We start from the raw sequence: 19,741 nt of genomic DNA on the forward strand, positions 1-19,741 counted from the left end.
CTCTGTTACTTCTGATCCCGGAGTTACTTCTGATCCCTGAACTCTGTCTTACTTCTGATCCCTGAACTCTGTCTTACTTCTGATCCCTGAACTCTTTTACTTCTGATCCCTGAGTTACTACTGATCCCTAAACTCTGTTACTTCTGATCCCTGAGTTACTACTGATCCCTAAACTCTGTTACTTCTGATCCCTGAACTCTGTTACTTCTGATCCCTGAGTTACTACTGATCCCTAAACTCTGTGTCACTTCTGATCCCTAAACTCTGTTACTTCTGATCCCGGAGTTACTTCTGATCCCTGAACTCTCTTACTTCTGATCCCTGAACTCTTTTACTTCTGATCCCTGAGTTACTACTGATCCCTGAATTCGATACTACTGATCCCTGAACTCTGTTACTTCTGATCCCTGAGTTACTACTGATCCCTAAACTGTGTCACTTCTGATCCCTAAACTCTGTTACTTCTGATCCCGGAGTTACTTCTGATCCCTGAACTCTGTCTTACTTCTGATCCCTGAACTCTGTCTTACTTCTGATCCCTGAACTCTTTTACTTCTGATCCCTGAGTTACTACTGATCCCTAAACTCTGTTACTTCTGATCCCTGAACTCTGTTACTTCTGATCCCTGAGTTACTACTGATCCCTAAACTCTGTGTCACTTCTGATCCCTAAACTCTGTTACTGCTGATCCCTGAACTCTCTTACTTCTGATCCCTGAACTCTTTTACTTCTGATCCCTGAGTTACTACTGATCCCTGAATTTGATACTACTGATCCCTGAACTCTGTTACTTCTGATCCCTGAGTTACTACTGATCCCTAAACTCTGTGTCACTTCTGATCCCTAAACTCTGTTACTTCTGATCCCGGAGTTACTTCTGATCCCTAAACTCTGTTACTTCTGATCCCTGAACTCTGTGTTATTACTAAACCGTGAACTCTGTGTTACTACTGATCCCTGAATTCGATACTACTGATCCCTAAACTCTGTAGGGTTTATTTATTAAGGCTGGAGAGGGCAAAATTAGTCACAATTCTGCAGAGAAACCAATCAGCTTCCAGGTTTTATTACTAAAGCTTAATTATACAAGCTGAGGTTAGAAGCTGATTGGTTTCTCTGCTGAATTGTGACAAATGTTGCCCTCTCTAGCTTTAGTAAAAAAAAAAAAAAGTGTTACTACTGATCTGTGTTCCCTACTACTGATCTCTGGACTCTGTTACTGCTGACCTCTGCTTTTCTTCTGACCTCTCAATTAGATAATACTGATCCCTGTTACCAACTTCATCCCACACACAGCTCGCAGTGCACCCCGTTATACTCCCTGCACACCTCACCCTATAATATGGACCATCCTGCGCCCGCACTATACACCCTGTACTTCATTATATGAAGCTCTCCCCTCCCTATCACATCCCGCACAGCACACTCCCTCACACACAGCACACTGGCCCCTCCCGACAGGCGTCCTGCTGAATTTTCCAATTTGCTGAGATCTCCGACCCACGTCACTTCCGGTCGGCGATCTCGGCAACTTGCCGCTACTGCGCATGCATTTTATGTAAGCCCAGCCCCGCCCCTTCCCTACGTCGTTTCCGCCATCTCCTATTGGACGGGAGCAGTTTCTGTTGGTATACACAGGAGGTGTATGTGACTGGAGTGTATAGTGAGAGGGGACTGAGCTCTGATTGGACGGTGAGGTCTCTGAGACATTCACAGGAAGGGACTACAAGTCCCAGCATGTCAGCCTTTTTCTGAGGAGGTTTGTGTGTGTGCAGTCCTGATGTTTGTTATTGTGTACAGTGCTGAGGAGATCACTTCCTGGGTACCACCATATGCTGTGTGATGATCCATCTACTCACTGTGCTGGGGTGGGGGGTGATGTGTCAGGCTGGCCTCCTCCTCAGCTGTCTGTATGTATTGGTGAGATCTCTCATTGCAGATGTTATGTCTCTTTGCAGATTGGATGCAGTGTGTGGGCTCCGGGGCCCCTACAGGAGATCTGAAAAGACGGGGTGTCTGGCGGTAAAGAGAACCTGTCATCGGCCATTCAGATTGAAGTGACGGGTAAGTAGCACAGCTGAGCGTCTCCATTGCTGTCATCATCCCTGCGCTCCCCCCGCTCTCATATTTGCCTGTTAGAACCTTGTGAATGCATTGCTCTGTGCCAACGCCCCATCGTGTGACGCTGTACCTAAATACAATTGATGTCCTTTCTTTCCCACAAATAGAGATTTCTTTTGGTGGTATTTGATCACCTCTGCAGTTTTTATTTTTTGCACTATAAACAAAAAAAGAGCGACAATTCTGAAAAAAAAAAAAAAAAAATTGTTAATCCTTTTAGGCCAATTTGTATTCTGCTACATATTTTTGGTAAAAAAAAAATCGCAATAAGCGTATTTTGATTGGTTTGCGCACAAGTTATCTTGTCTACACCATATGGCCATATCGTGCTCAAGCCCACTACTGCGTCAAAGTACCCCATTATCAGTGGGTCCTACACTATCCATGACAAAGAGATGAATCCAGCCTCTCTAACCCTTGGAGACAACACTCCTTGCTGGGAAAGATGTGCAAATGCACTACAGGGGACTCCTCCTATATCCACTTGATGGTGGACACTGATTGAGTACAAGTGTGTGTGGGGGGTGGGGAGGGCTGCTCAACCTCGATAGTCTGGTCAGAACGAATACATAATAAACAGGCAAAACATTTGGGGGAGCATACCCATGTAATTCTAAAGCTGCTGCAGCTATGAACCAAATGACATGTATATTAAAAAAGAATAGCGCGCAAATGCAAAAGAAATGACTACCAAATCTGAAGAGTCCCCTGTAGTGCATTTGCACATCTTTCCCAGCAAGGAGTGTTATCTCCAAGGGTTAGAATGGCTGGATTCATCTCTTTTTCATGGATAGTGTAGGACCCACCGATAATGGGGTACTTTGACGCAGTAGTGGGCTTGAGCACGATATGGCCATATGGTGGGACCAAACCCCCATTTTTATTTATGGACTCTCTTCATATTTGGTAGAAATTCCTTTTCAATTTGCGCGCTATTCTTTTTTAATATACATGTCTTTTGGTTCATAGCTGCAGCAGCTTTAGAAATACATGGGTATGCTCCCCCAAATTTTTTGCCTGTTTATCTTGTCTACAAACTAGGGGAAAGATTTGTCATTTTTATATATTTATTTTTTACTAGTAATGGCGGCTATCAGCGGTTTTTAGCGGGACTGTGACATTACGGCGGACAGATCGGACCCTTAACTGACATTTTTGACACTTTTGGGGGGGGGGGGGGGGCCAGTGACATTACTATAGTAATCAAGGCTAAAAATAAGAGCTGTTACTATAATAATGACACTGGCAGGGAAGGGGCTAACCTAGGGGGAATCAAAGGGTTAAATGTGAGCCTAGGGAAGTGTTTACTAACTGTGGGGGGAGGGACTTGTGAAATGATCATAGAGACCTGTGATCCTTTGTAGAAGTGATCATTTCAGAGAGAATGGTTGGCTGTGTTTACAACAACTGACCGTCCTTCTCTCTTAGCAGGGAGCGATCGCGGGTACCCGGCAGCAATCATTGCCGCCGGTCCCGTGCTTCGGCATCCCCGCTGCCTAGCTTGGGCGGCGCGCGCGCCCCCAGGACCGCTTCCGCGAGCCGCTGAGCCAGCCTGCCGCAGTAAATGTGTGGCGGGCGGGCGGTAAGCGGTTATAGCCAACCTTCACCTGAAAATCAAATTGGGTACACACGTTTTTTTTTCTTTTTTTTTTTTTTTTTTAGTTCAGCCAGCAGGGCTGATTTAAAAAAAAAAAAACCCACAAAATTTGGGCGTACACTAGTAAAATTTCAAACAACAATTCTTTGGAAATTCGTACAAAAATTGTAGATGTGTTAAATTTGGTGTTATCGCCCTCAAACTCTCTGGTCACTGGAAGTTCAACATGGCACCTCATGGCAGAGAACTCTGAGGGTCTGAAAAAGACTTGTTGCTCTACATAAAGCTAGGCTATAAGATTACCAAGACCCTGAAACTTATGCCCCGTACACACGTGCAGATTATCTGCAGACTTTTGTCTGCAGATTTACCTTTTCTATGTAGTGCAAGGGCCTGCCGGATTGCATACAAATTGAAAGTGTTTAGGTTTGACCTCATATTATATGGTTTTGGTAAGTCTGCAGACAAAAGTGCAGATAATCTGCACGTGTGTATGGGGCATTAGTCTGCTTGTCTTCAGCAAACTGTTTGCAGGCTTTCTTGTGCATCATCTTTAGAAGAGGCTTCCTTCTGGGATGACAGCCATGCAGACCAATTTGATGCAGTGTGCAGCATATAGTCTGAGCACTGACAGGCTGACCCCCCCTCCCCCCTTCAACCTCTGCAGCAATGCTGGCAGCACTCATACATCTATTTCCCAAAGACAACCTCTGGATATGACACTGAGTACATGCACTCAACTTCTTTGGTCGACCATTGTGAGGCCTGTTCTGAGTGGAACCTGTCCTGTTAAACCGCTGTATGGTCTTGGCCACCATGCTGCAGCTCAGTTTCAGGGTCTTGGCAATCTTCTTATAGCCTAGGCCATCTTTATGTATTTTAATTATTTTATTCAGATCCTCAGAGAGTTCATTGCCATGAGGTCCATGCTGAACTTCCAGTGACCAGTATGAGAGAGTGAGAGCGATAACACCAAATTTAACACACCTGCTCCCCATTCACACCTGAGACCTTGTAACACTAACGAGTCACATGACACCGGGGAGGGAAAATGGCTAATTGGGCCCAATTTGGATATTTTGACTTCGGGGGGGAACTTACTTTTGTTGCCAATGGTTTAGGCATTAATAGCTGTGTGTTGAGTTATTTTGAGGGGACAGCAAATTTACACTGTTATACAAACTGTACACTCACTACTTTACATTGTAGCAAAGTGTAATTTCTTCATTGTTGTCACATGAAAATATATAATATAATGTACAAAAATGTGAGGGGGTGTACTCACTTTTGTGAGATACTGTGTGTGTATGTATATGTGTGTGTGTGTGTGTATATATATAATGTGTGTGTATGTATGTATGTATGTATATATGTATATATATATATATATATATATATATATATTGTATGAAATTAGTGTCACTGGCCATTTTATTAGGTACACCTGGTGAAGATGATTCGCTGAGGTTCAAACTGAGCATCAGAATGGGGAGAAAAAGGGATTTAAGTGACTTTAAACATGTCATGGTTGTTGGTGCCAGACAGGCTGGTCTGAGTGTTTCAAAAACTGCTGATCTACTGGGATTTTCACACACAACCATCTCTGGGGTTTACAGAGAATGGTCCGAAAAGAGAAAATATTCACTGAGTGGCAGTTGTGTGGGTGAAAATGCCTTGTTGTCAGAGGAGAATGGGCAGACTGGTTCTAGATGATAGAAAGACAACAGTAACTCCATTAACCACTCGTTAAAACCAAGGTATGCAGAATTCCATCTCTGAATGCATGAACCTTGAAGCAGATGGGCTACAGCAGCACACCGGATCCCACTCATGTCAACTAACAACAGGAAACTGACAATTTGTACAGGCTCACCAAAATTGGTCAATAGAAGATTGGAAATACGTTGCCTGGTCTGATGAATCTCGATTTCAGCTGCAACATTCAGATTGTAGGGTTAGAATTAGGAGTAAACAACATGAAAGCATGGATCCATCCTGCCTTGTATCAACGGCTCAAGCTGGTGGTGGTATAATGGTGTGGGGAATATTTTCTTGGCACACTTTGGGCTCCTTTGGTACCAATTGAGCATTGTTTAACCACTTGCCGACCAGTCACGTTGACTGTACTGCGGCAAAGTGGCTCATTATCGTCTGGCGACGTAGACCTACGTCACCAGACATTCCCCCCTCTCGGCGGCGCGCACGCGCCGCCGGAGGCTTGCTCCCGCTGTATTCAGTTACAGTGGAAGTCGGGCCAGGGGAGGAGAGGCGGTGATCACCGCTGCTCTTCCCCGATCGTCGGGGATCGAGTGTGGAAATCCGCCCGCTTGTGTAAACAGAGCGGGCGGATCTCCTAAGTGACAGGCAGGGTCAGATTGCAGGGTTCAGCATAGATGAACCTGCGATCTGTCCCTGTGTCACACAGTCCCCTCCCCCCACACATGTCAGTAAGCACCAGGCATACATTAACCCCTCCCTCTCCAATAAAAATTAACCCCTTCCCTGCCAGTGTCATTTTTACAGTAACAGTGCATATTTATAGCACTGATTACTGCAGTAATATCACCAAAAGTGTCAAAAATGTCAGTCAAGGGTCCGATCTGTCCACCGCATTGTCGCAGTCCCGCAAAAAAATATCGCAGATCGCCGCCATTACTCGTTAAAAAAAAAAACAAAAATGACAAAAATCTTTCCCTTAGTTAGTAAACGCAATAACTTTTGCGCAAACCAATCAAAATACGCTTATTGTGATTTGTTTTTTTTTTTTACCAAAAATATGTAGCAGAAAACAAATTGGCCTAAAATGATAAAAATTTTAGATTTTTACATTTTTGGGGGTGAAATTTCATATAAAAAATGTGAAAAATATTGTTATTTTTTCAAAATTGCCGCTCTTTTTTTTTGGTTTATAGCGCAAAAAGTAAAAATCGCACAGGTGATCAAATACCACCAAAATAAAGCTCTATCTGTTGGTAAATTTAATTTGGGTACAGCATTGCACGACCGCACAATTGTCCGTTAAAGTAACGCAGTGCCGAATCGCAAAATATGGCCTGGTCCGGAATGGGGTAAAACCTTCCGGTCATAAAGCGGTTAAAATACGCTCATTGAGAATTTTTTTGTCAAAGACATGTAGCTAAATACATTTTGGCCTAAATATATGACAAAAATTGAATATATTGGATATTTTTTAACTGTCAAAGTAGAAAAATATTGTTATTTTTTAAAAATTGTCGCTTTTTTTAATTAATATCGCAAAAAAATGAAAATCGCACAGGTGATCAAATACCACCAAAAGAAAGCTCTGTTTGTGGGAAAAAAAGGACGTAAATTTCGTTTCGGTACGGCGTTGCATGATCGCGCAATTGTCAATTAAAATGACACAGTGCCGAATCGCAAAAAGTGGCCTTGTCGTAGGACAGCAAAATCCTCCGGTGGTAAAGTGGTTAAATGCCATGGCCTACCTGAGTACTGTTGCTGACCATGACCATCCCTTTATGACTACAGTGTACCCATCTTCTGATGGCTCGCACCATGTCACAAAGCTCAACATGACAATGAGGTCACTGTACTCCAATGGTCTTCAGTCTCCAGATCTCAATCTAATAGAGCACCTTTGGGATGTGGTGAAACGGGAGATTTGGATCATAGATGGGCAGACGATAAATCTGGAGCAACTGTGTAATGCTATCATGTCACTATGGACCAAAATCTCTGAGGAATGTTTCCAACACCTTGTTGAATCTATGCCATGAAGAATTAAGGCAGTTCTGAAGGCAAAAGGGGTCCAACCCAGTACTAGCAAGGTGTATCTAATAAAGTGTGTGTGTGTGTATAAATAAAAATATTGATATGATTTATTGATTTATTTTTTTTATACTACTAATGGCGGTGATCAGCGACTTATAATGGTAATGTGATAGTGCAGCGGGTAATGTGACAGGAACTGATTACCTGCTAATGACATCACCAGTGACACGAATACAGTGATCAGTGCTAATAATATACACTGTCACTGTACTAATGATAGTGGCTGGGAAGGGGTTAACATAACATCTAAGACGATCAAAGGGTTAATTGCGTGCCTAACAATGTGTGTAATATATGCTGGTGTTTACTACAGAACAATTTGTTTCTTTCCCCTGCTTTGCAGGGAAAGAAACAAGGCGATCATTCCCTCTGTACCTAGCCTGTGCTGATTGTAAACACAGGGCTCTGGGCTATGATTGGACATAGCCAATCAGCAGGTCTTGGCAATGAATCAATGGCTGGGATCTGCTGACAGACCCCGCTGTGTCAAATCACGGGGGAGTAGGCAGGTGGGACACGTTCCCAAAAGCAGGCAGCGACATACGGGTTGCTGTGACTGTGGGAGCTGCTCTATCGCAGTATATGTACTGCAGCAGGTCAACATGTGGGTAACATTTGATTTTGGAATAAATGGGCTTTAAACAAAAAAACACATACACTGTTATAAGTTTGTACATTTGAGAAACATTTTCCATCCTGCTCCTTAAAATTTTTTGTCAGTGCAAATGAACCTCAGTTTGACCCCACTAACGATTAGAAAAGTTGTGACTATGCTTACAATGAAAGATGTCAAACTAAATTCTAAGGGTCCTTTCACATGGCCCACATCCGCTGACGGAATCCATTCTGCTCGGCAGGGCATCGATCCGCAGATCCCCTCTGAGCAGGCGGATGACAGCTCCGTCTCCTCTCTGTGTGCAGAGACGGAGCTGTCAGATCCCGGCTGTCCTCTATGGGGGAATCGGATGAGAACGGGCTGCCTGTCCGTTCTGATCTGATCCGATCCTCCAGACGGATGGAAAATAGGGTTTCCATCCGTCTGGATTTCACGGATAGGATCGGAAGCGGATAGCAGCGGGTGTCAGTGGAGATGTCTCTGCTGACGTCCGCTGCCCCATAGGGATGCATGGAGCATCCGTTCAGGTCCGCCTGATCCGATCCGACAGGTGGATCAGATCGGATCGTTCGTGTGAAAAGACCCTAATAGTGTATACCTAGCTTAACAGAATCCTGCATCCACACAAGCAATGTGAATAGAGAAATCCCCCCCCTGTTATCCTATGTATTCTGACACTGGGACCCCTCCCCTGTCAGAATACACTGATCAGCCCTGCAGCCAGTTGGCAGCAAGCCACTGATCTGATCGAAGGAGATTTTCCAGCAGGACTATTCCACAGAAGCCAATCTAACAATTGGCTTCTGTTAAACCGGAAGGATTACACACAGATCAAAGTTTAGCCGCTTCCTGCTGAACTGGCTGATTTTCGATCCGTGTACCCAGCTTTAGCACCATTCTCAGGAAAAGAAAAGAGCCGTGAAGAGTACGAGGAAGACGGCGTTGGACTCTGCAAGTATGTGTTTTTAAAAGTCAGTAGGTACAGTACTTGTGGCTTCTGACTGCTACTTTTTGATAGCCCAGTGACATTCCACTTTAACCACTTGCCGCCCGCCCGCCAGCTTTTGACTGCGGCAGGGCGGCTCGACTGCGTCCAGTCACTAAGTACTACGTGACTGGAGTGCATGTGGTTTTGGCGGCACGCATGCGTCGCCAGAGCCGCGCTCCCGCTGTGTTTAGACAAAGCCGGAGGCGGGCCGCGGGAGGAGAGGCAGCAATTGCCTCCTTCCTCCCTCGATCGTCCGGGAAAAGGAGAGAAGACCCACCTGCTCATGTAAACAAAGCAGGCGGATCTTCTCTCAGACAGGCAGGGACAGATCAGCAGGGACAGATATGCTGAAACTGCTATCTGTCTGTGCCTGTCACAGAACCCCCCCCCCCCCCCCGCAGTCAGTAAGCACAGAGGCATACATTTAACCCCTTTGATCACCCCCAGTATCAACCCCCTTCCCTGCCAGTGTCATTTATACAGTAACAGTGCATATTATTTAGCACTGATTACTGTATTAGTGTCACTGGTCCCCAAAAAGTGTCAAAAATGTCAGTTAGGGGTCCGATCTGTCCGCTGCAATGTCGCAGTCCCACTAAAAAGCGCAGATCGCCGCCATTACTAATAAATAAAAAAAGTCCAAAAATCTATCCTGTAGTTTGTAAACGCTATAACTTTTGCGCAAACCAATTAAAATACACTTTTTGGGATTTTTTTTTACCAAAAATATGTAGCAGAATACAAATTAGCCTAAACTGATATAAAAAAATAAAATTTTTACATTTTTTTATTGGGAATGTTTTAAAGCAGAAAGTAAAAAAATATGGCTTTTTTTTTTTTTTCTTCAAAATTGTTGATATTTTTATGTTTATAGTGCATAATCTAAAAACCACAGAGGTGATCAAATACCACCAAAAGAAAACTCTATTTGTGGGGAAAAAAGGACATCAATTTTATTTGGGTACAGTGTAGCACGACCGCACAATTGTCCATTAAAGCAACGCAGTGCCGAATCGCAAAAAATGGCCTGGTCTTTAAGGGGGCAAATTCTTCCGGTCCAAAAGTGGTTAAACTCTAACCCAGAACTTCCACAAGGCTTTTTCACAATGGGCAAACGGTGGCAGGGGAGCTCGAGTAAGGTACGGTATGTGTCGGCATTGGAGGGACTGGGGCTATAAAGTGGATCTGATTCCAGTACCTGGAGGGTTTGAGCGGAGCACTTTTCTTTGACACTGCAAACTATCATATAGAAATGTTAACATTAACCTGAATGGCCAAAGTACTGGTTGACTTAGGCGTATGTATAGTCGAAACGTTTTTTGGGGTTAGAGTAGGGAGGGTTAAAATCCCATTGGAGAAATTTACCTTCATTTCTTGTCCCAGAGACACAACAGGAACTTAGAGGAAATCTCCCAAAGTAAGGGGACATCCCCTTTTAGACAATTGTCCTTGAAACTGATGTCCCCTTTGACAGATTTCCCTTTTCCCCCTTTTCATATATGGGGACAACTCCAAAATTTCAATTTCATCTACCCTCCCCTTTCTCTTTCTTTCTCATGGACAATGACCACCAGTAAAAATATAAGGGTGAATCTTTCCAATGGGGACACAGGCAGCACTATAAACTTAAGATGGGGTCTAACTGTTCTTCACTCTTTCCAAAACTAAAAAAAAAAGTCTGCCTACAGATAAGGGGAGTGCTGTGTGGCACATTATTTCAGATGACCGGTACCCTTTAATTGCTGCTCTTTAACAAACCATTATTAAATCTAGCAGAAAGATAGAGACCACTGGCCAGATTTTAAAAGTAGGAACATTTTTGGCACAAACCTAGAATTGTTAATACACATGAATGTTTTCATGGCAGAAAATGTTATTTTATTGAATATTTAATCCATATTTAAAGTACATGTAACATTTGTGGTGGCCTGGAGGAGAAAATTTCGCTGTACGTGGATGATGCCCTCATATATCTGGATGGCTCCGAGTCCTCTTTTGAGGCCTTGATGGGAGTGGTGGAGGAGTTCGGCGGGGTGTCCGGCCTTAGAGTGAGATGGGATAAATCGGTGGCTTTTCCGCTTGGCCTGCCCGCGGATTATAGTTTTTTGCAGCGTTTTGGGGTTTCCCTCTCTACAGCGTTTAAGTACTTGGGGATACAGATACACACGGATCTCCAGGTTTATAGCTCTTTGAATGTACAGCCTATTATTGCGCATATGGAGGTTCGGTTGCGTACCTGGTCTTCGCTGCCACTGAATCTCATTGGCAGGATTAACATTTTTAAGATGATTTACTTACCTAAATTCCTTTATGTTTTTCGGGCTTCCCCGGTTTTTCTACCTAGGCGGTTGTTCAACAAAATTGACTCTGCCCTTACCTCCTTTTTTTGGCAGGGCTCCCGCCCTCGCATAGCTACGTCCTCTCTCCAGGCCTCCAAATTCCAGGGGGGCCTGGTGTGTCCGGACCTCTATAAGTACTTCATTGCGTCCCAGCTTACGTACTTGTATGATGGCCTCGGCGAATCTCCTGGTAACTCCTCCACCATTCTCGTACTGGCCACGCATGGCTCGCAAGCACAGGCTACAGATGCTCTACACAGATCTGTCCCTAGACGCTGCTCCAGTAACTCTCCTATGGAGGTAGGGTGGTTGGCCTGGCATGCTGGTAACAAGTTGTTAGTGGAGACGCCTGCTGTGTCTCCCAATGCCCCATTATGGGATAATCACAACTTCCCCGAGCTCTATGGTCATCCGGATTCAGGCTGGTGGTCTGGACTTGGGGTGACCCATGTCTCTCACGTCTTTCGGTCGACTCATTTTGTTTCCTTTGATGACCTGAAGGCCCACCATGGTGTGAGCAACTGTTTTTTCTTTAAATACCTGTTATTACGCCACGCTGCCCGTGCGCAGTTTGCTGGGCTGACCCTGGAGCTCAGGGAACCCCCGATGGAGCTGTTATTGTCTATTCAAGGGATAAATAAAATGATCACTACGTTTTATATGAGGCTGCAGGCGGCGGGTGCTGACCCGTTTAAAACGGCCATGGGCCGGTGGGTCGCACTCTTGCCTGACCTGACAGAGGAGACATGGGAGGAGGCCACGGAGGTTTGCTTCCAGGATCTTATTAGCTCAAACCATAGGTTAATACAGTTTAAATTCATTCATCATCTGCATTATACACCTCAGAAGTTGGTCCGTATGGGGGTAGCCCCGGGAGCCGCTTGCCCTAGGTGCGGCTGTCCTGCTTCACATGTTTTGGTCCTGTCCCCATGTTAACGGATACTGGACATCTATTTTTGCCTTTTTTACTGATAAACTGCACCTGTCGGTCCCTCTTACTCCTGAGGTAGGCCTGCTGGGTGTGTTGAATGACATTGTACATCGTGTACGCCCTAGGATCCTGCTCCGCATCCTACTGTTCTATGCCAGGAAACTTATTTTATTACATTGGAAGAGGGCTGAACCGCCTACCATGCAGGAGTTCTATACTTTGGTGCGCAGTGATGTTCCGCTTTATAAGCTAATTTATAAGAATAGAGGGTGTCCTAAAAAGTTCACTAATGTCTGGCAACCTTGGCTTGATGTGGAAGACTCGTATTGGGCAGATGCCCCTCTGCCCTCCAGCTTATCTGTCGACTGAATCTGAGTAGCCCCGGATGTTATGCGGTTTATATTTTTTATTACATGAGATGTATGTTCTATACCCCCCCCCCCCTTTTTGGGGGGTGGGTACCTGGAGGTAGGGGAAGGTGTGTGATTGTGGTTGTGTTGGTGTGTATGGTGTAGTTAGTCTTGTTGGTGTGTTCTTTTCTCCCTCCCCCCCCCCCCCCCATCACTGTGACAACCGGTTGGGAGTGTAGCCTCACAGTTGCTTGGTCCTCCTGGCCCTTTGTGGTACGCTTCCCATTTTTTCCCCTTCCCCCCCCCCCCCCCTTCATTTGGGCCGTATGGTCCCTCTCTATTCCCCCTCCTTACCCCCTCCTGTGGTGTTAGGTTAAGATGTCTTCTGATACCCTTGTGTAATTTACATGCTTGCCTTACACTTGTTTTATGGGCGATGTTTGCCCTTGTGTTTTCTTTTTGTTACTGTAATGCAAAAATTTAAATAAACACCTTTTAAAAAAAAAAAAGTACATGTAAACACAATCACTAAAATTTCATATAAGCTTAAGAGCCGGTTCACACTGAGGCGTTCCGACTTCGAGGGGCGACCTGTGAAGTCGCTGTGACTATGCTGCTGCTAGTTGCAAGGCTTAGCAATGTCAGCCTACAACAGGAAACCCTGCTACTGGCAGAATCTCAGATAACAAACTTTCCAACAGAGTCACATAAAATGATTTGCTTAAAGTGGTTTTAAAGCCTAAACAATTTTTTCCTTGATGCATTCCTTGCATTAAAGTATAAAGTGTTTAGGCATCAGCATCCCCCCCTTTTTATTTACCTGAGCCCTTATTCGATCCAGCTCTGTGAACGTCTGCATCTCTTCTCTCCGCTCACTTCCAGGTCCCTCACTGGCTTTGCTGGGATACCATTGGCTCCCAGTGCTGTCAGTCAATGCCAGTAATGGGGGGGGGGTGAGTTCTGATGTCTGTATCAATAGACTTATTAGTGGGCTTGGGAGCGAGCACACACAAGTGCCCGCATGGGAAAGGCTTCCCATGGGGACACTGGACAGAGAGGAGGAGCCAGGAGCACTGGCAGGTGACCCTAGAAGAAGAGGTTCGCGGCCACACTGTGCAATTCTATTGGACAAAGCAGGTAAGGAAAGACATGTTTGTCGGTTTTTTTTTTTTTATTATTATTATTATTTTTTTACCTTTACAATCGCTTTAACCACTTGCCGACCGCCGCAAGTACATATACTGCGGCGTTCAGCCCTGGCCAGGCAAAGTGACGTACCGATACGTCACTAGCCTGTCTCCGGCTTGTGAGCCAATAGCGGCGAGCGCGCGCCCGCCCCGGCTCGTTCCCCAACAAGTCAGTGCGGTCACTCGCGATCGTTCGCCGGGAAGGGAGAAAGGCAGGCGGCTAATGTAAACAAGCCGCCTGTCATTCTCCCCTGTGTAAAAATGGAGATCAGACGGTTCTACTATGTAGGACCGTTGATCTCTGTTCTTACACTAGTAGCCATGGCCAATCACAGTTAGAATCACGCCCCTAGGACACACTTAACCCCTCCCTCTCCAATACAGTTAACCCCTTCCCTGCCAGTGTCATTTTAACAGTAACAGTGCATATGTATAGCACTGATTACTGCAGTAATGTGACTGGTAACCCCAAAAGTGTCAAAAATGTCAGTCAAGGGTCCGATCTGTCCGCCGCAGTCTCGCAAAAAAAATCGCAGATCGCCGCCATTACTCGTTAAAAAAAAAAAACACCAAAAATGACAAAAATCTTTCCCTTTGTTAGTAAACACGATAACTTTTGTGCAAACCAATCAAAATACACTTTTTTGCAATTTTTTTTTACCAAACATAGGTAGCATAAAACAAATTGGCCGAAAATGTTAAAAAAATTAGATTTTTACATTTTTTTTTTTTTTATTTTGGGAATTTCATATAAAAAAATGTGAAAAATATTGTTATTTTTGCAAAATTGACGCTCTTTTTTTTGTTTATAGCGCATGATCAAAAAATCGCACAGGTGATCAAATACCACCAAAAGAAAGCTCTGTTTGTGGGTAAAAAAAGGACATCAAATTTGTTTAGGTTCAGCGTCGCACGACCGCTCAATTGTCCGTTAAAGTCACGCAGTAAAAAATCGCAAAAAAAAAAACCCTGGTCAGGAAGGGGGTAAAATCTTCCGGGGCTTAAGTGGTTAAGAAAACTGCTTTTTACACTAAAAAAAAAGGATACAACTGATAAACGAAATATCATTTCATGCTTTGTATTGAATGTGTTTTTTTTTTTTTTTTTTTTTAGCAGAAGATCAACCAAGCATTTTCTTTTGGAGCGCTTTGCGAATAAGTGAAAATGGCTTCCCATTACTTAGACATGTTCATGGCAACGAACCCAGGGTCAAAAGTTGCATATCGTTTCCATAAAGGCTCAGTTTTGGATTTTCTCAACCTCCAGACCAGTATGATGTGTAAATGGTTCAAAAGGTTTCCTGAAGTCATCTTGATCATTCGTTCTCAAGACGCTCAGAGAAAAACTCTGTACACCTTTTTGGCAGATGGCCCGTACCTACCCACAACATGTCACACAGAAAAAATTCTTCATATAGCTGTGCCAAAGAACGAGAGCCATGAAGGGCTTACTGATATGTTTCAGATAATGAAAGATTTCAACACCAATTGGCAAGACATACGCATATTTCTGGTGGATTCCCAATTTAAAGGAGCTGATGCTATACTTGAAGTTTTCCCGGCTGCTGAGGTTGTTCTTTCAGCCTATCATGTCTGCAGACACTTTCAGCAAAGTATCTATCAGCTATCATTACCTAGTCAGACAGAACACTTGCTGATTGATGCTTTGAAGAACACAATGTGTTCCGCCACTAAGGGGAATCTAAAAAACATGCATACGATGTTAAACCAGTTTGTGAAGCCCAGTATGTTATTGCAGCTGAAAGCAGAATGGCTTTTGGAAGATCGGATTTGGGCCTTGCATCGCTGGAAAAGTTCTACTCACTGCTTTGAGTATTTTCAGACTATTGAAACTTTGAGCCGTGCTTTCACCGAAATCTTCAGAAACACACGAGATACGAATGCCATTCCAAAGTCTCTGGTTAAGTACATCCAGGAACACACTTTTCACACAAACATTGTAGAAAAGAGGACCTGCACTAGTCAAGAAATTGCCATCATTGAGAGGAAAGGAGAGGAACCTGGAGAAGCAGTTGGAGAACATAACAGGGAACTCGAGGACACGTCATTAATGAGTCAATCGCTACAGGACATTTGCAACCCTGCAGCCTTTAGTCTTTGTCAAAAAGAACTTGAAGTCGCTCAGAAGTCAGTTCAAGTGATGGGAACAAATGCGGAAACGACCAGTGTTCAGCTTTTAGAAAACCCCAATGAGGTCAGTTATGGAACCCCAGCTATTTGTTCCTGCAGCTTTAACCAGATCTTAAAGCTTCCCTGTCGCCATATCTTAGCGGTTATCACTGCCAGTGAGAAAGTGGTTCAGTCAGATATGATACAAAGACCCTGGCGGGCACAGACGAAGGGGTCTGAGTCTAACCTTCCTGTATCAGCTGACATTCTGGAAATCATAAAGGGTGAAAGCACAAATGTTCCTGAAAAAGAAGTGACTGTGGAATCCCTAACCAACCAGCTCTCTGAATTACTGTCAGAATGCAGCGAGGATACATTTCAGCAGCGCTATAATACATTGAGAGAGTTGGCAGATGCGTGGATTGGGCCTTACGAACAAGTGAAACTATAATGTATTGGGTTTATCACGTTCCAGATCATATGTACATACATACTAAATTAAAGTTACACAAGGAAATGTTAAAGTATTTGTTTTCAGATTGAGAAATGTGCTAATAAATGCCTAATTGTTCCTGAGTTTCCATATTTAGCTATGCAATTTCCTTGTTGGCATCCAATAGTACACTACTAACCTCTGGAGCTTCAACTTCTGAAATGTTAGTTCCTTCATCCTTCTCCCAAAGCCATACTACTCGCTCCAAACGAAAGAAGTGCTCTCAATTACGTCATTCGGTGATTCGCAGTGTGTGCTGGGATGTATCTCAGGGCATGAAATCTCGCATTATTACACAGGAGATGAGATGCACTGCGTGCTCTGCCCCGCCTCCTCTCAGTGAGCTGTATGTATGTAGTGTATTGAGGCCGAGCTCCGCCCCGCCTCCTCTCAGTGAGCGAGGACTGAAAGCATTATATCCTCACTGAGCTCACTGAGAAGAGGTGGGGCGGAGGCGGGGCAGAGCACAGCCTCAATACACTACATACATACAGCTCACTGAGAGGAGGTGGGGCAGAGCACGCAGTGCAGCTCATCTCCTGTGTAATAATGCAAGATTTCATGCCATCCCAGCACACACTGCGAATCGCCGAATGACGTAATCGCCGACCAGACCCGGAAGTGAGAAGAGGATAAATAAAGCAGAAAATCAGGTATTTACTAGCAACAAAAAAGAAAAAAAACTTTCCATTGGTAAAAGTAGTTTTAAAGGGGATTACATACATCTATGTAATCCAATTTATTAAAAATGGGTGGAACTCCACTTTAAGTTCTCAATTTCTGCAGTGTAAAAATGAAAGTAGAACTAAAGGCAAAACTTTTTTTCCTTTTGGATAGAGTGGAGAGGGATTAGAACACCTCCAGGTTTTTGTTGCTGTCTCTGTCATGTTTAAGACCCGGTTCACACTACTGCGTGTGCCGGGTTCGCATGTCATGTCGGAGCGCACTGCTCCGACATGACATGCGATCAGCTGTGCGGTGCGAGTTTAGCCATACAGTTTGTATGGCTAAATTCGCACCGCACCCGCAGCAAAGACGCACAGGAGGCATTTTTGCTGCCGCATCAGGATCAGATCGCACAGCGGTTCACACTTGTGCGATCCGATCCTGTGCGAACTGCACGATCGCACTGCGATATGCGATCAAACTGGGGGTGTCGTTAAGATCACATTGACACCCCCAGCGGATCGCATATGGCAGTGTGAACTGCCGGGGGTGCGTGTGCGATGCGGGAACAGGCTGCGAATTCGCAGCCTTCCCGCATCGCAATAGTGTGAACCGAGCCTCAGTGGATCTTCACTGCATCTGAGGACCACAAACCAAAAACACTATTTAATTCATTTTTTATTATTAAAAGCAAACCTTCCCATCCATCCATGGCTCAATGCTTTATTTTATTGAGAAATCACTTTGAAAAACAACCTTCTAGCATTTCTGGCTGTGGCCATCTTGAGAAAGGGCAAATGATTCATGTAGCATTTACTTCCTGGAGCCCAAGCCTTCCTTGAGCTCAAGCATGCATGTAGGAGAGCGTGCGTAAAGCGGAGTTCCGGCCTCAAAATTTTTTTTTCAATAAAAATACCCCCGGGACATTCAGGGCTAGTGCATTTCAGCAATGATAGCCTCTGAACTGTCCCTAGGTTCACTTACCTTTTTAGAAAAAATACTTGCCTTGAAAATGTCTTCTCCAGCGCTGCCATCTCAGCTGTGGGCAGCTGAAGCCAGAGCATCCTCTTCGTTGACATCGGAGTTCCAGAATGCCCTGCACCGGCCCTGCTCGTCACTTCCAGTGCAGGCGTGGCATCCCTGCACAGCTTCTGGGCATGCCCAGAAGCTGTTTAGCAGGGAATGATGCGTCTGCACCGGAAGTGACGAGCAGGGCCGGTGCAGGCGCATTGACTCCTGGGAGCAATGACGTTCGGCTCCCAGGAGTCAATGCAAGCAGGATGTCACGGCGCGGGCCGCGGCCGCAGAGGGAGAAAGTGGAAGGAAGGGAAGTATATTTTCATCAAAAACAAGGCAAGTAAAGCAAAAAGAAAATTGTGATTATCCAATTCTTTTTCAGGTTACTTAGAGCAAGTGGTTGTCAAATTTTCATTTTGAGGCTGGAACTCCACTTTTATTGAGAAAACCCCCTCCTCCTCTCCTCCTGAAGAATCCTGGGTTACTTAAAAAGTAACCCAGTTGTTGACCTTTCTGAAGACTCCTGGGATGTATGACATCATTTGCCTAAGCAAGAAACCAGGAAGTAACTGAAGAAATGTAAAAAAAAAAATGTTTAAAACAAGTAATTATAATATATTTTAACATTGGATTTAACGTGGATTGCTTTTCAGAGACCAACACAGATGTAAATGAGCCATTCCTGTACTAAACTAAGGCATCCAGGAAAAGTGGCAGTTGGAGCTGTTAGGGGAAACCACAGGGCTGCTGGTCCTAATTTGACAGGCGTGGGTATGCAGGTGTACAACCCAAACACAGACAGTGTGCATTTGGGGACCGCTCACCTGCACAGCTGTCCAATTAGGGCCTGCGGCTGTGTTCGTACAGGCTCTGCATCCCCATAGAATGACAGGTGGCTCCAGCCCAAACCCCTCCTTTCCACAGCCAGAGTACCTATGGGAATGAGCCCTTAATTATATTTTTCTAACCTAAAAAACTGATTTCTCCAGTGGTATGCTGTCACTACTAAGAGGGATTCCATCTATATCTGGTCTTCTTTCTGGTTTCTTGGGCTCCAGTCGTTTGGCCAAACTGTTATGATATAACTCAAACGCATGCGCGCGGGTTTCATGGTCACAGCACAGCTCTCTCAATGGATTGTATGTCATCCATTGAGAGTGCAGTGCACATGCGCTGGTGCTATCACCGGAGGCTATGTTTAGGAGATATTCACTGTACCTACAGGTAAGCCATATTATAGACTTACCTGTAGATACAAGATAAAAAATGTAATTTACTACTGCCAGATCAGTTAGTAAATGGTTAAATAGGAGTTGATACATGGATGCAGAGGGAACTGACCGTGAAGGGGAGAAGAAGCAAAGTTGCATAGGTCAGGAAGCCGTCTGTGGGGGGGGGGGGGGGGGAGAGGAGTGGAAAGCCCAGCTACGTAAACCACACTATACTGCACTGGGACAAAATACCAGGCAGCTATGGAACCATGTAACAATAAATTC

At 44.6% G+C, this 19,741-nt stretch overlaps 1 protein-coding gene across 2 annotated transcripts; it reads left to right on the plus strand.

Moving 5' to 3' along the window:
• The first annotated feature begins 1,670 nt into the window (after nt 1–1,670).
• ZSWIM1 (zinc finger SWIM-type containing 1) lies at nt 1,671–16,600 on the plus strand. 2 transcript variants are annotated; one of them, XM_082271365.1, is made up of 2 exons: nt 1,671–1,760; nt 15,057–16,600. In XM_082271365.1, exon 2 carries the CDS (start codon nt 15,105–15,107, stop codon nt 16,518–16,520), a length of 1,416 nt encoding a protein of 471 aa, XP_082127491.1. In that variant the 5' UTR covers nt 1,671–1,760; nt 15,057–15,104; the 3' UTR covers nt 16,521–16,600. The 2 variants fall into 2 exon arrangements, with proteins under 2 accessions (XP_082127491.1, XP_082127492.1); XM_082271366.1 differs by lacking the exon at nt 1,671–1,760 and adding an exon at nt 2,011–2,065.
• The last annotated feature ends 3,141 nt before the right edge of the window (nt 16,601–19,741 follow it).

This window comes from Pelophylax lessonae (genome assembly GCF_965119305.1).
Source record: "Pelophylax lessonae genome assembly, chromosome: 11".
NCBI lineage: Eukaryota > Metazoa > Chordata > Amphibia > Anura > Ranidae > Pelophylax > Pelophylax lessonae.

What these genes read in the sequence shown, in the direction of transcription:
- ZSWIM1 (XM_082271365.1), top strand. Translation starts at nt 15,105, where the DNA reads ATGGCTTCCCATTACTTAGACATGTTCATGGCAACGAACCCAGGGTCA.